General features: G+C 39.4%; 1 protein-coding gene across 7 annotated transcripts in view; it reads left to right on the forward strand.

Annotated features, from left to right (window-relative positions):
• The window catches only part of LOC127426171 (IQ motif and SEC7 domain-containing protein 1-like), a 295,619-nt gene that overhangs the window by 265,338 nt on the left and 13,426 nt on the right, over window positions 1-16,855 (forward strand). For all 7 annotated transcript variants that reach the window (XM_051672775.1, XM_051672779.1, XM_051672778.1 and 4 more), the window contains 6 exons: window positions 5,690-5,963; window positions 6,416-7,677; window positions 8,476-8,637; window positions 9,972-10,094; window positions 10,714-10,880; window positions 11,494-11,633. In XM_051672775.1, coding sequence (XP_051528735.1) covers window positions 5,690-5,963; window positions 6,416-7,677; window positions 8,476-8,637; window positions 9,972-10,094; window positions 10,714-10,880; window positions 11,494-11,633 — 2,128 coding nt within the window. The remainder of the gene's footprint in view (window positions 1-5,689; window positions 5,964-6,415; window positions 7,678-8,475; window positions 8,638-9,971; window positions 10,095-10,713; window positions 10,881-11,493; window positions 11,634-16,855) is intronic.

The raw sequence follows: 16,855 nt of genomic DNA on the forward strand, positions 1-16,855 counted from the left end.
TATGAGATAAATCTGGAAGTGAAGTGAAGCTATCTTTAGTGGTCGAAAGAATAGTTAGCGTGGTGTAAATTGAGTAACATTAGCTGATCGCAGCATATAAGAGACGAGGTAATGATCCGAGATGTCATTACTCTGCGGCAGAATTTCTATAGTATCAATATCAACTCCATATTACAGAATTAAATCTAGCGTATGATTGTGGCGATGAGTTGGTCCGGTCACATTTTGTCTGACTCCAAGAGAGTTGAGAATATTGATAAATGCTTATCACAACATGTCATTTTCATTATCTATGTGAATGTTGAAGTCACCAACAATTAAAGCTCTATCCACAGTAATTACTTGATCTGATAGAAAATGTGCAAATTCACCAAGAAAATCAGAATACGGTCCAGGTGATCTATATACTGTAGCAAGGGCAAAAGACAACAGAGTCTGTATCTGACGGTGTCACATTAAGCATTATTAGTTCAAAAGACTTAAACATATACCCTCTCCTCTGAGTAACACCAAAACTTCACCATAAATTGTAGCAACACCTCCTCCTTGACCCTTCAGATGAGGCTCATGTTTATAACAATAACCTGGGGGAGTAGATTCATTTAAACTAATATATTCATCCAGTTTAAGCCAGGTTTCAGTCAAGCAGAGCACATCCAAACTATGATCTGTTATAATTTAATTTACAATTAGTGCTTTGGTTGAAAGAGATCTAATGTTTAGTAGCCCTACCTTTATATGATGTTTATCTTAAAAAATGTTTTTGTTAATTTAAAGTTTTACCGTAATCACATTTTTTCTAAATAATTTAGTGAGGGGTTTGTATTTGGTAGTTCGGGGAACAGACACAGTCTCTATGTGATATCTAGGTGATACAGCCTCTGTGTGTTGTAGTTTATGTAGACAGATTTTGAAAACACAGTGGCTCTCCTCAGAAAGATGGGAAGACAACCAAACAAAATGAAAATAGTTTTTGCTGCCAACCTTTCAAGGGCCCTGCTGAGGGCTTTTTCAAAAGGCATCAGATGCTCAAATTCAGTCGAGTCTGATGTCCTCTATGTAGAGATGTAGGAAAATTAGCTGCCAAAATCATCATCTGAAATACCGTACTGTGTGCCTTGTGCCGTGTTTTCATATAATGTACAATCATATACAACAAGACAAGTTCATCTTCCTTTATCTCCACAGATGGGCAGTGGTATGTGTGTTTGTATGTTTTGTGGGAACACATTAAATGAGGCCACTGCTATAACCTTTATATGTAACCTCCTTGTTTACCCTGGGTTACCCTCTTATTAGCTTTGTCCTTCAGAGCAGCAGGTGGGCTTTATTTGTGTTTACTGACTCTGGGTTATGTCTTGAGGTAGTGTTGTCTCACAGAGACTACTCTGTGTGTGCTGCGTGATAAAACAGCTAGTACTGTGAGGTGACGTGTGACTATTTCACTCTGTCTATCCACGTGCCCTTAAATAAACTGACTGGGAAATTGCTGTTGAGATATACTGTATATGCTGACCTGAGAGTAGTTTGTGCGAACATTGTACTGAATTGAATTAAATTCTCAACTTTATTATGTACAATAAACAACATCTATTTACTCTCTTACTAGCAGGGGTAGCAGGGAAGAATGCTTATTTTGGAGACATGTTCAGTCTTTATGTACTCGCAACACTCACAGACTGCTTCTATAAATTGTAAGTAATACTACACCACCGGGGGTGGGAGCAGCACACCTTGTGCAGTGTATGTGAGAGACATTGATCATCTTCTTGATGGCTTTGTGCACAGTAATTGATTGTTCAACCATGACCTCTGACTTCAAGGAAACAAGTTATAGGATTGTTATGGTTGTCATGGTGACCTTCCCTTTGAATCTGTATTTCAACCCATTTTATCAGAAGCAGCTTGTAAATAGAGACCTGTCGAGGTGTTAAACGGTCTCTGCACCTTCGACCCAGTGTCTCACAATCTTGACATTGGCTCTGGTGGTGGATTGGGGTCTGGTTGGCTCAATAGAGCATGCCCCTGATGATATTGCTCGTTGCTCTGAAGTTACTAAACCAGGCTCTCTCATTGTCTTACTTAGGGTTTGATACACCTCAGACAGTGTTAAGAGCGCAGACCTCCATATATCCACTCCTCCATCATCTTCCCCTATGCAAGTTGAACAAGTGCAATCAATCTGTGTCAATGTTCTCATCTCTGTAATACTGTTCGCTCTATTGCACACTAATTCAGTTAATTAAAAGAAGAGTGTTTAATCTGGGAAGTTAATCTGCTGGCAATTAGCTGATGCAAGAAATTGTGAGTTTGTGAGATGTGAAATGTGTGTACTGAAAGCATTCAGAATTGGCTGTAGGATTGTCCTGATCTAGAATCTGTACCTTGGAAAGAGCATCATGTAGTAACTGATTACTCTGAGTCATGGAACAACATTTCCATCATTCAATCAGATTTGAAGGATAAGATAAAGGCTGGGCTTGGTGTTGGTTTTGTGTTTTGAACAAAGATAGATAGATAGACAGACAGACAGACAGACGGACGGACGGAGAGATAGATGGATGCATATGCAGACAGACAGACAGATAGATAGATAGATAGATAGATACAGTTGAAGTCAAAAGTTTACTTACACCTTAGCCAAATGCATTTAAACTCAGTTTTTCACAATTCCTGACATTTAATCGTAGAAAACATTCCCTGTCTTAGGTCAGTTAGGATCACTACTTTATTTTAAGAATGTGAAATGTCAAAATAATAAAGGAGAGAATGATTTATTTCATCTTTTATTTCTTTCATCACATTCCCAGTGAGTCAGACGTTTACATACACTTTGTTAGTATTTGGTAGCATTGCCTTTAAATTGTTTAACTTAGGTCAAATGTTTTGGGTAGCCTTCCACAAGCTTCTCACAATAAGTTGCTGGGATTTTGTCAGGTTTGTAGGCCTCCTTGCTTGCACAAGCTTTTTCAGTTCTGCCCACAAATTTTCTGTCGGATTGAGTTCAGGGCTTTGTGATGGCCATTCCAATACCTTGACTTTGTTGTTCTTAAGCCATTTTGCCACAATTTTGGAGGTATGCTGGGGTCATTGTCCAATTGGAAGACCCGTTTGCAACCGAGCTTTAACTTCCTGGCTGACGTCTTGAGATGTTGCATCAATATATCCACATAATTTTCCTTTCTCATGATACCATCTATTTTGTGAAGTGCACCAGTCCCTCCAGCAGCAAAGCACCCCCACAACATGATGCTACCACTCCAATGCTTCATGGTTGGGATGGTGTTCTTCGGCTTGCAAGCCTCACTTTTTTTCCTCCAAACATAACGATGGTAATTATGGCCAACAGTTCAATTTTTGTTTCATCAGACCAGAGGACATTTCTCCAAAAAGTAAGATATTTGTCCCCATGTGCACTTACAAACTGTAGTCTGGCTTTTTATGGTGGTTTTGCAGCAGTGGCTTCTTCCTTGCTGAGCAGCCTTTCAGGTTATGTCGATATAGGACTCGTTTTACTGTGGATATAGATACTTGTCTACCTGTTTCCTCCAGCATCTTCACAAGGTCCTTTTCTGTTGTTCTGGGATTGATTTGCACTTTTTGCACCAAACTACATTCATCTCTAGGAGACAGAATGCATCTCCTTCCTGAGCGGTATGATAGCTGCGTGGTCCCATGGTGTTTATACTTGCGTACTATTGTTTGTACAGATGAATGTGGTACTATCAGGCATTTGGAAATTGCACCCAAGGATGAACCAGACTTGTGGAGGTCCTAAATTTTTTTTCTGAGTTCTTGGCTGATTTCTTTTGATTTTCCCATGATGTCAAGCAAAGAGGCACTGAGTTTGAAGGTAGGCCTTAAAATACATCCACAGGTACACCTCCAGTTCAGTACACCTCCTATCAGAAGCTAACTGTCTAATTGTCTAAAGGCTTGACATCATTTTCTGGAATTTTCCAAGCTGTTTAAAGGCACAGTTAACTTAGCGTATGTAAACTTCTGACCCACTGGAATTGTGATATAGTCAATTAAAATGAAAAAATCTGTCTGTTAACAATTGTTGGAAAAATTACTCATGTCATGCACGAAGTAGATGTACTAAACGACTTGCCAAAACTGTAGTTTGCTAATATGAAATCTGTGAAGTGGTTAAAAAATGAGTTTTAATAACTTCAACCTAAGTGTATGTAAACTTCTGACTTCAACTGTAGATAGATAGATAGATTAGATTGAAAAAGCAAAGCTGGTTTGCTGGTTTTAGCTGGTTTTTGCTGATCTAGTTGGTTTTCCTGACTGACTAAGCTGGTCTAGCTGCCTTCCCAATCTAAGCTGGGGTTAACTGGTTTGCCTGATTGGCCAGCTACTCTCCTAGCCTTACCAGCTGACAAGTGGCAAAAACCCCTCTTAAACCAGCCAACTAGATCAGCCTGACCTGGCTGGGAGACCAGCTAAGTCCAGCAAACCAGCTTACGCCAGTTTAAGTTTTTTTTTTTTTCTTTCAGCAGTGTGATTTTAGGGATAGTTAACGATTGGGGTTAGAAATAGAGTTAGGAAGGTTTGTTTGACAGATATATAGGACAAAAGATGTAAGATCATGCAAAACCATGGTCACCTACCCCTACCATCACTCTCACAGATGTACCTGATATTGCATTCTAATCAACATACCCTCTTAATGTATTTTGGCCTTTAAAAGTAATCACAATAGACAAAGGAGTGGAGGCTGTTTACAAATGTGACACACTTCTCTTTTTAGCTGTCGTCTCGAGCAACAGTCATTTGCTGCAGCAGGTAGGCCTCTACTGAGATTTTGACAGGTAGGAGTTATGCTGTTGATTCTCTGTACTATGGCCCGGAGTGTGTCGTTTGCTGTGTAAGAACAATGTATCTGACAGTTGACACCAGACTGCTTGAATCTTTCATCCGTGGTATGCAGTGGAGTTTAATATCAAACATCCTATCATAAAGGCTGTATGTTGTAAAATATTAAAATGGTTTAATTTATATCTGAAACTCACAGTTTGTATCAAGGTACTAAGGTAAATACCAACCTAATCAGTTTAAAAGATCATCTCTGGAGAATGTCTCCATTAAAGAGGTAATTTACAGCAGTGTCACAGAATTTCCAGTATCCAGTTTAGTTGAAAGAACTGTTGTTCTTTTGATTGATTGTTTTTGCATTTATTCCCAAAATGTCTGTATTTAGTGTATTCAGTTGCTATATGTTTCTCTTGATCAAGATGCACCATACCACAGCGTGTTGCTATAAACGCTGTTGGTTGCTTTTATACCTCCACGCTGATGTCAAAGTTCAGCTCGTAATTATATGTAGGATTGTGGGTGTGGATAATGAGAATTACAGTGAACTTTGGTTTGTGTATGTTTGAGTTTTTTGCTTCAATGCAGCAGGTCTGAAGTAGGCAAGGAGGAGGCACATGTTGTATGTGTGGAGTGGTCAGTGTTGGTCTGTAGGATTTGATATTAAACAAATTTGCTGTTCAAAATATTTTGGGGCCTTGCACCAACAGCTGGAGTTGTCAAAATGTTTGATTCACCTCGTAGTCTTTTGCTGGACTTTGGGGGTGTATCGCTCAGTTATTCATCAATATGAACTGTTTATCCACTAAAATTTGGTTGGTTGAATGTTAAGACACAATGAACTTAAGGTTTCTCTTTCTTTGTACAGTGTGGAAGGTGAGGCTCCGGGCGGTGAGGCAGGTCCCTCTCTGGAGAACAGTGGCGGATACATACGAGGGCCAGTGACCCGCACTGCCATCATCAGTGGCGAGCACTTTGACGGGCCACCGCTGTACGCTCACGAGGTACGGCAGCGTCCGCGGCGTCCCAAACTCCAGCACTCTCAGTCCATCCTACGCAAACAGGCTGAGGAGGAGGCCATCAAACGCTCCCGATCACTGTCTGAGAGCTATGAGCTCTCCACTGACCTTCAAGACAAACAGGTACAGTTCTGCTGGAACTTTAACTGGAATGCTACAAAGATTTGAATTCACTGTTGCATGGGTCTTTTTGGTGGAGAAGGAGGTGTAATTGAGGTTCATTGGCTTCATCTTTGCCTTTAGCTAGACATATACTACATGGCCAAAAGTGTGTGAACGCCCCCTTTCTTCATATGCAGTAAAACAACCCCAAAGGCTGAGATCCCTGAGAGCTTTCTAGGATTTGGGAGATGAGGTTCATAGCTCAATGCATGGTTGGAGAGTGATTTACCATAGTCATATTGTGTCATGGAAGATTTGACAAAATGTTAAGTCTAGAATACCGTATTAGATGGATAGTTCACAAATTGTAATTTTTGGGTGAACTAATCTTTCAAGAATAAGGAAAGGGGACATTTAGATGTTTAGGCAAAGGTTTGCTTCTGTCTCTAAATGTACTTTGTGTTTTTCCACAGGTTGAAATGCTGGAGCGCAAGTATGGAGGGCGTTTTATAACCCGACATGCTGCACGCACAATCCAGACTGCCTTCCGCCAATATCAGATGAACAAGAACTTTGAGCGCCTCAGGAGTTCTATGTCAGAGAACCGCATGTCCAGACGCATCGTTTTGTCCAATATGAGAATGCAGTTTTCTTTTGAAGGACCTGAAAAAGTCCACAGTTCCTACTTTGAGGGGAAGCAGGTGTCACTTACTGAAGATGGGTCTAAATTAGGAGCCTTGGTGCAATCAGAGCATGGTGAAATGGTCCCCGCCAACATGAAGTCACCTGCTGTCCAGAGTGATTTCACGGATGCCATCACAGAGCTGGAGGACGTTTTCTCACGGCAGGTGAAATCGTTGGCCGAGTCGATAGACGATGCTCTGAACTGTCGGAGCTTGCATGGTGATGAGGGTCAGCCTGAGCCCACCAGAGGTCATGCAGACCTGGAACAAGAGGTTACTTACCAGGTTAAACCTTCCCACGGCAGCAACCACCGAAAACGAGACGAGATGACGGCGTCCTACAGCGATGTGACTTTATATATAGATGAGGAAGAGCTCTCCCCTCCTCTTCATCTATCACAGTCCGTCGACAGACCTTCTAGCACAGAATCAGACCTCCGTCTGCGTTCTTTGAACTCTTCACAGGACTACTGGTCACTAGCTCATAAGGATGAAAAAGGGGACACGGACACTAGCTGCCGCAGTACCCCGTCTCTGGAGTGTCAAGAACAGAGGCTGAGATTAGACCACCTACCCCTGCTTACTATCGAACCTCCCAGCGATAGCTCAGTTGAGTTGAGCGACCGCTCTGACCACAGTTCACTCAAGAGGCAGAACGCCTACGATCGGGGTGTCGCCAGCCAGAAGGGCAGTCCTAAACACATCCCTCCTCACGCCCTACCACTACGAGGACCTTCGAGAGATGATGATGCCCCTCGCCATCGACCTCGCCAGCTGGAGAGCCACCTGGCAATCAATGGCACCGCCAACCGACAGAGCAAGTCAGAGTCTGACTTCTCAGATGGCGATAACGACAGCATCAACAGCACTTCCAATTCCAATGACACCATCAACTGCAGTTCGGAGTCCTCGTCTAGGGATAGTCTTCGAGAGCAGACTCTTAGCAAGCAGACGTACCATAAGGAGACGCGCAATAGCTGGGACTCGCCTGCATTTAGCAATGATATCATTCGCAAGAGGCACTACCGCATTGGCCTGAACCTTTTCAACAAGTAGGTGAAGCACATTGAATGCGCGCTTTTTGAGTTTGGAGTGTCATGTTTTGAGTGATGATTTTCATTAGCACCAATCAGAGCTGTGTTAATAGCTGTGAAAGATCACAGTGTGCAAACAACGCTGGGAGCTAATGTTTTTTCAATTATCATCTTAACCCATGCACACACTATTCAATAAATGTGTGTGTTTTCCACTTACAGACATTTATTATAATTTTGGTGCTTTTATTTATTCATTCCATGCCCGTGTGCATGCATGTGGTGTTGTCTGTTTGATTGCCAATCAGAGCATTAAATTAGCTTTGCGAACAACCAATTAGAACCGTGATGACAGCACCATTCGTGTGGCTGGGTTGTTGATAAATTATTATTAGCTCAAGCCAAGGAATGCACACTGCACCACCCAACCCCCCCACCCCCGGTGTTTATTTTGTGATCATGGGGTCCTCCAAATCAGATTTTAGTTCTTATTAAATGGATCAGGGTTTTTGTTTGAAACTGGTTTGTGGGACCATGTTTCTCTGTGCATATTTTTTTTACCAATACTTGTGTGTGTTGTGGTAGTTGTTTTTTAATTTAAAGCTTTGTTTAAAGCGGGAGCCTCTAATTTAACATGATTGAGGATTTGCCTGTCTTTGCACTGAGTCATTAATTCCTTTTAATCTTGAGTTGTAATGGTCCAGTCACAAGAGCATTCTTGATGTAAGAGCTGCTTAGTCACACATTGTGACAAGTTCACTTAAATACATACGCAGTTCAAACTCTTTCTCTTTCTTTTTCTTTTATGGTATCTAGGAAGCCAGAGAAAGGCATCCAATACCTGATTGAGCGAGGATTTGTTCCAGACACACCTGTGGGTGTTGCGCACTTCCTGTTACAGAGGAAGGGGCTGAGCCGGCAGATGATTGGCGAGTTCCTGGGCAACAGGCAGAAACAGTTCAACAGAGATGTCCTTGAGTATGTGCACAAATCCTTAATTAGGTTCCACATTGTGTTTAATATTCAAACAAATATGCAAAGCAAAATTTACAAAAGTAAAACAAGTTATTTCCAAAGAGTATGTATTACTGTTTGTGTACATAAGATAAATTTGTTTATTTTGTTTTGTTTTGTGCCTGAAGCTGACATGACGTATTCTAACATAGAAAAAATACACACTTCAGTTTTAACTAAATTATTTACTGATTTTATCTCTGTGTTCTACGCTCGAAGTAAACCATATTTACATATCATATACTGTAAAGAAAACATACATAACAAAATTCCCCAACTGGAATTCCATGAAATATTTATCATGATCTTTAATTTTAGGATGCTACTCTGTAATTATGCTTTTAGCTATTCTTCATTATTCTTGCCTCAGCAGAATTAATATGTTGAATTCCATTCAGCCTGTATAACTGGGTCCTGTGTAAATATCTGTGTTCCCTCCTGAGACAAACTTACCACTATGTCCATGTCCAAGTCTTTCAGGCTCTTGCGGCTTGAAATGCATTTAGGATCATCACAGACTATTGTTTTGGAAACTGGTTCTTTACAGTTGCAGTGTCTATTCTTTTTAAAATACATTTAGGATCAAAGGTGGAAACATCGTAGTCCATTATTTTTAAAACTGGTTCAATTCTGTTGTAACCGCAACCACTTATTGTCGCTGTTTTGAAATTAGTGACTAACAATTATTCTAGCCAGCCTTGTTTTGGGACGAAAGTGGGAGAGGATCAATTTTTGCCTTTAAATAAACTCTCACACTGATTTTAAAAGTATAAATTGTGGTGTCTGGGTTCATGGAGTACTTTTCCAACACTATGTCTGTGAGTGAATCACTCTTAAGTTAACTCATCCTCCCTTTTCAGTCTGATAGTAACAGTCAAGATAATGGGGGCAGATAAGGGCACTCAGACTGTGTTCATCTAACCCTGACAGCACTTTTTAAAAGGCACTTCCTTGAAATCAGTAAATCTTGACATGTGAGATCAAATGTGCCCAGAGTTTCCCTGGAGCAGAACAGTCCTCAGATTGCTTTGAATGCCCCATGACTGTGAATTTGAGACTGTTAGAACTTGTTTTATCAGGAGGACTAAATTTAGTTTTTTTCCACTGTCCAATAGCAGTTACCCTTCTCAATTTCAAAGACCTTCATGTGAAACCTGATCCTTAAAAATACATGGAATAGAATGTCAATAGAATTAACAGAATTTCTAAAGAATGTGGAATAGGAAAATAACTCACAGTTCCCAAAATAATTCTCAACAAATCGGATAATCTACGGTGTATCTGTTCTCATTTTCCAGCTGTGTTGTAGATGAGATGGACTTCTCAGGAATGGAGCTGGATGAAGCCTTGAGAAAATTCCAGGCTCATATCCGGGTGCAAGGAGAAGCACAGAAGGTGGAACGACTCATTGAAGCCTACAGGTGAAAAAAGAATCATGGGTCACCAGTTTGAACTAACTTTCTACAGTCTCTTAGTAAAGAGAAGCAGTGTTGGTATAAGCTTGGGGGTAACAAAATCAAAATGGATCAATGTCAGCATTTTTATGTTCACTTTAATTTTGTTTGATGTTTATTCCAGGTGAGCACCAAGAGCGAGGATTGTTTGTTTTCTTGGCCTTCATTAGATTTCAACAACACAAAAGCATAAAGCATTCCCTCAGCCCGTAGAGAAACGTTGTTCGATCGGCTGTGAAGGACCCTTCTGTCATTTGAGCAATCATGCCAGCTCATAATGTGTACCAAGATTGCTTTAATGGTTAACTGTTGCCCTTAGCTCTTCAGAAACTATTGTTAAAGTGAAACCCTTTCAGCTAGATATATACTTTAATAATAAACTGTTTAAAGCCTATTGAAGTGTTATCTGAAAGAACATAGCTTTTTAGCACAGTAGCCACTTTACCCTTCGCTGTCATGGTAGTGTAGCTAGAACCAGTTACTCACTAGAGCAGCTATTGATTCTGTCCTCTACTGAAGTGACGCCTCATATGCTCATTTGTTTCATCTTTGATAATTCGCAATTTATTTCTTTATTTCGGCTCAGTCAGCGATACTGCATCTGCAACCCGGGGGTGGTGCGTCAGTTTAGAAACCCGGATACCATCTTCATCCTGGCATTTGCCATCATCCTCCTCAACACGGACATGTACAGCCCAAATGTGAAGCCAGAGAGGAAGATGAAACTGGAGGACTTTGTGAAGAACCTTCGTGGTGAGAGTCAGATTAATGGTCTCTTTAATTACGGACTGAATCTATATTAGCCATGAATTCAGCTTCAAAGTGATTCAGAGGTATTTGTCATACTAATAAGAATTAATTGAACTTAATGCATGTGCTCCATTTCATTAATGACTTCTTTGGGATAGCAATTACATTTTTCAGGTTGCCACAGCCTTACATAGCAATTTGGGCAAAACCAACAGAGACTCACCTTTAACTTGGATTTTCAAATATATTAATATTTTATTTCAAATGTACACTGTCCCCCAACAAAATGGGATACAATAAAGTGGCAAGCAATAAAAGTCATCACTTTCATGTTAATCAGAGTTTTTGTCGTAACCAGCTACAACTGCAACAAGTAGCAAGACATTTTGCTGTGGTTACCCACCCACTGTGAAATCTCATTGGTCCAAAATCTAGCCCCAAATAACTGGATATTAAACATCAAATATGTTCAGATTGGCTGTGATTGTGTGATTGTCACGTTGTGCAGCATTTGCTTGTCGCTGGTTAGGTGTTGAAATTCTTTCCAAAAAGCCTTTGGTTGTCCTAATTGTCCATGTGCCTCTAATTGTTTTCGTTATGCATTTCCTGTGCAAAGGGGTGGACGATGGCGAGGACATCCCACGTGAGATGTTGGTCGGCATCTATGAGCGAATCCGGAAACGAGAACTGAAGACTAACGAAGACCACGTGTCCCAGGTGCAGAAGGTGGAGAAACTCATCGTCGGCAAGAAACCAGTGAGTGTCATCGCTGCTTTTGTCTTCCAGTAAATAATTTAGTTGCTAATTTATTTTCCTTTTGTCTAAAACAACTTACAGTTTGCTCATCAGTTGTTTGGGGAGCTACTTAAAATCATGAGTAGTTAGAAGTTTGGCAAACTACACTGTAGTTATATAAGCAGGTTTTAACTTTTATTCAGAGCAGTATTTATCTGAAACAGAATCAATGAGTGTCTCTGCACGTGCGCTTGTATGTGTGTGTGCAAAAGTGATCACCAGTTTGCTCTGCCGCTCTCAACCAGAAACATCAATTATGAAAGCACACTTTCCCAAACTCTGCAAATTATTAAATAAGAGTGACTATTTGCACTAGGTGTAAATAGCACCTGCCACACAGCGCGGCTATTTGCTCTCAAATTGTCTGGTAGAAACACACAAATTGAAGATAAACTGCATCCCCAAGTGTTGCTGCAATGGCGTAGTATGTTACCCTTGTGCGACCCTTCATCCACATGCGTGGACATTGTATTTTGGCTTCGCTATACACAACGTATAATTTAAAATTATTTAAACTGACTGAATACTGTTCACAAGACTCTAGACTGTCATTTAAGGGTTAAACTTCAGGTGCACCGAGTCACTCTAAATAAACACAATAAACAAACTGCAGTGATACTGTATGTGAGTATTTAATTAGGAGTGCAAATAGCATCTAACAGTATTTGCACTGTGCAAAGATGATGCATTTTGTTGCTATCATTTGTCTTATTAAATACAACACCTGTTTCATCAGACTCGCACTTGCCATGCATTGTCATTTTTTAACTGGAACTGTTGACTATATCGAGACAACATAAAACATACTACTTACCAGGGAAATTTAAACAAATACACTGGATAAAAATAGATCATGATGGAAATTTTACAACTCAGTTCATCAGATATTTGTAGAGCAACCTCTGTATGTGACCTGTAAAGCTGGCACTTGTGTGTCAATAGCCAAAAAGTCAGAAAACACAAGAGTGAGAGGAGAAACAAGCCCTGCGACTCCATTAACATATTATCCTAAAATCGATGAGACTTTAAGTTAGTTACACCCCAACACTTTGCTTAGCATAGGACAGTTCTCCTTGAACAACTTAAGGTTAAGGTACTTTGCTCAAGGGCTCAATGGACTGTGCCTTCTAGGTTTTGAACCTTCAACCATTTACTTTACCTGCGCAGATCATTATCCACTAGGCTACACCACTCTTAGCACCATTTCTCCTATCAAAGCCTTCTCTTCGCTATTTGTCATGTTGTGAACTAAGATTGACCACAGTTCTAGAAATAACACTTTATTGATTTCAGTCACGGTCCAGTGGCATGAAATGATTCAAGGCCATTGCCCTTTCATTCACCTACTGCATGTTCATTGAGAAAGCTGTTCCCACTGTGCAGTGAAGATGTTAGGGCCTTATCGCTCTGTCAGCCACAGTATGTAGACACTATGCCTTTATACTCTCAAGAGGCACATGACATTGAGGATCTGAGAAGATTCTTTATCTACAGGATGTTTTCCCTCTTTATGACAGATCTAATACTGACAATCTCCAGACCTTCACGGTGCCTGACTGTGGTTTCTTGCATGCATGTGTGTGGCAGCATGATAGGTCGTGTGACAGAGAGTTACGTGATGCTCTACAGTGATAAATGGATTACCTTCTCCACTGAAGCCATCAGAGTTACCTGAAGATTAACTCAACTGACCGTTCACCTGCTCTGCAACTCAACTGTATATCGTGCGGTACAAAGAGTTACCTAAATAGACATTAGTAAAGGAAGACACCATAATTAATTTGACGCAAACGAAAATGAAAATCAGTAATGGACAGAAGTATAATCAGTTCATGTTGTACTGTGTTAAAGTCAAATCTAATTTTTACCTCCCATGTTTTCCCAGAGTTGTTTTTGCTGACTGAAAATTTGTATGAAAAGATATATTTTAAGTTTTTCATTGGCTAAACAACAACATATTAAATGGATGGTACTTCTATCTCTTATTTTCATTATGTCAAATTATAATTTGCTTTTGCTACTGATTTATCTACCATGTCGATTAATTGTTCCAGCTTGTTTGTTCCTCCTCGTATCAATTACAAAATCTACCGACACACTTGTCCATAGTGAACATTTTCTGTTTTTAATGTTCTTCGTGAATTCTTAGTAAATATTATGTAAAACAATCATCTGTTTAATTTGAACGATTTTGTTCATGTCTTAGGCCACGCCCACACTTTCTGTTTACTAACATCATTGTTTTCCAAAATATTGTGTACTAGAGAGATTTTCGAAAGTCTCTGTTTTTGGTGAAGGAAAAAACTAGGGATGTCCCGATACTGGTATCGGAATCGGGTCCGATACCGCACTCATATACTTGTGCTCGTAAAAATGCTCCGATACCATTTGACAGACGAATGTCATTCCATAAATATTCAGCGTACACATTAATCAAGTCACGTCATAGTGAGATCATTAAATGGCAGACTGTGATTTAATGTGATAAATATATAGTTTGTATGTGCAGCACCTTAAATGTGAGTGCTTGTGAATGTGTGGAGCCGGTGTTGTGTTGACAAAGACACAAAGTGCTCATACCTTTTAGAGCTCGTTGGCTCATACATGAAAAACACCATCATGAGCATCTCTCACTCTGTTTGTAGCAGATGACAGCAGGCAAAGTGCTAATTCACCTTTTAGCGCATGGCACATACAGACCACATGCTGCATTTATTAATTGAAAAGCAGCCTTTTGCAGATTAATAATCACTTTGAGTCTAGTAGCGACTGGATTTTCCGGAGTGGGAAGCTACCGTCATAACGTCAGAGCTCCTTGGTCTTAACAACACAGGAACTCAAAATATATAAATATATCAAAATAAAAGCTCAATTTAAAGCGAAAAAAGTATGACAAAAGTAAATAAATAGACCACTTCTATATAGTTATGTAATATTCACTGTAAAACTACTACTAATAATAATACTAATAAATCAATAGTAATTGTATTATATTCAAGCAATATACAGCAGTTATTTGACAAAAATAACTCCAATGTTTTATTTTGGATTGTGCTGTGAGGTTCTGTATAAACTCACTTAATTTGATAAAAATAATATAATATGTTGAAAATTAATTGTTATACTTTCTATTGATTTAAAGTTTTGATTAATTCATTTATTTAAACACAATTTTGATGCTAAAATTAAAATAAAATGTTGATATGGAGTTCAGAAAAATCTAAAAACAAAAAAACAGGTATCGGACTCGGTATCGCCAAATACCAGAAAGAAAGTATCGGTACTTGTAATCGTTCTCAAAAAAATGGTATCAGGACATCCCTAGAAAACACTGTTCCATTATAGATGAGAGCAGTGTTAATTTTATCAATGAAGTTACTGACGAAAATGTTCATTGACAAAGGTTTTTTTTATTTTGTCAACGAAACGAAGACGAGACGAAAAAGACGCATCATGACAATAATCAAACGGTTTTAATTAAAACACACTGTTGACAAAAATATGACGAGAAAAACATAATAGGGCAAGATGCACTAAGACTCTTATTTATTTTATCTATTTATTATTTATTTTTTTAAGAAAGAAGAATGTAGGGGCCTGGGTAGCTCAGTGAGTATTGACGCTGACTACCACCCCTGGAGTCACGAGTTCGAATTCAGGGTGTGCTGAGTGACTCCAACCAGGTCTCCTAAGCAACCAAATTGGCCCGGTTGTGCGTGGATCGCGGAGAGTAGCATGAGCCTCCGCATGCTGTGAGTCTCCGCGGTGTCATGCACAACGAGCCACGTGATAAAATGCGTGGATTGACTGTCTCAGGCAACTGAGACTTGTCCTCCACCACCCGGACTGAGGTGAGTAACCGTGCCACCACAAGGACCTACTAAGTAGTGGGAATTGGGCATCCCAAATTGGGGAGAAAAGGGGATAAAATAAAAAAGAAGAAGAATCTAGAAATAATTTATTCAAATATTCCATTCATAGTATTTTTTTGGATTAACCCGCATGAGCTGCGTGAATTGCAAAAGCTGAACATCTGTACAATGAACTTTAGATAAAGGTTTATTACCTAAATTGAACACATTCATATACAGTATGTGAGATTAATTAGCTATATCCACAATATAAACTTAAAATTACAACTTACATCTGCACAGACAATGATGGTAATGAACAGGTAAACTTGAACTAAGTTACGCGCTAGTTAGAATGCATAACTTGTGTTGTGAATACGAAGCTTGCTTAAAAACAAATTGAATATTTGGTTAAAAAGTTTGGCCTGTTTCAGTTTGATACATGATTTTGTAATTTTTCACATTATCCTCAACAAAATGTTTATTTTTGTCAACTAAAAATGTATGCCATTTTGGACCGAGTAAAATTTACTGAAATTAATTGATATGACATTATGAAATACTAACTAGTATGACAAAGTATGACTGAAACACAACTGAAAATTAGCACTGGGTGAGAGGTGTAAACATAGTAAAATCAATGCATTTTCACTCAAAAAGCTATTAGTGTGCCTTAGTTGTCATTATGTTGTATGTACAGTACTGTGCAAAAGTTTTAGGCACTTGGGAAAAATCTTGCTTAGTGAGAATGTCTTCAAAAATAATGCCATAAATAGTTTTCATTTATCAATTAATGTCATACAAAGTCCAGTAAACATAAAAAAAGCTAAATCAATATTTGGTGTGACCACCTTTACCTTTAAAACAGCACCAATTCTCCTAGGTACACCTGCACACAGTTTTTCTTGGTTGTTGGCAGATAGGATGTTCGCCACAATTCTTCTATCTATTTAGGCTGTCTCAATTGCTTTTGTCTCTTCTTGTAATCCCAGACTGACCCGATGTTCAGTGGGGGGCTCTGTGGAGCCATGCCATCTGTTGCAGGGCTCCCTGTTCTTCTATTCTATTCTGTTCTATTTGCAAAAGAAAAGTTTGGGAGTCTAAAATGTATATTCCTATAGACACACTAAAGCGGAAAATATAAACAACCATCTTAAGACAAATGTTTTTGTGAAGCATCTTATGTGCATAAGACTTTTGCACCATACTGTATATATATAAATATATACCCTGCTCTCTAGAAATCGTCGTCAGCCATTAGAAAAACCATGTCAGTTAAAGACTAGCATCTACCTTGACTAATTTCACTTTAATGAAAAGGGGTTTTAGGAA

Source organism: Myxocyprinus asiaticus, chromosome 35, assembly GCF_019703515.2.
Source record: "Myxocyprinus asiaticus isolate MX2 ecotype Aquarium Trade chromosome 35, UBuf_Myxa_2, whole genome shotgun sequence".
Lineage (NCBI taxonomy): Eukaryota > Metazoa > Chordata > Actinopteri > Cypriniformes > Catostomidae > Myxocyprinus > Myxocyprinus asiaticus.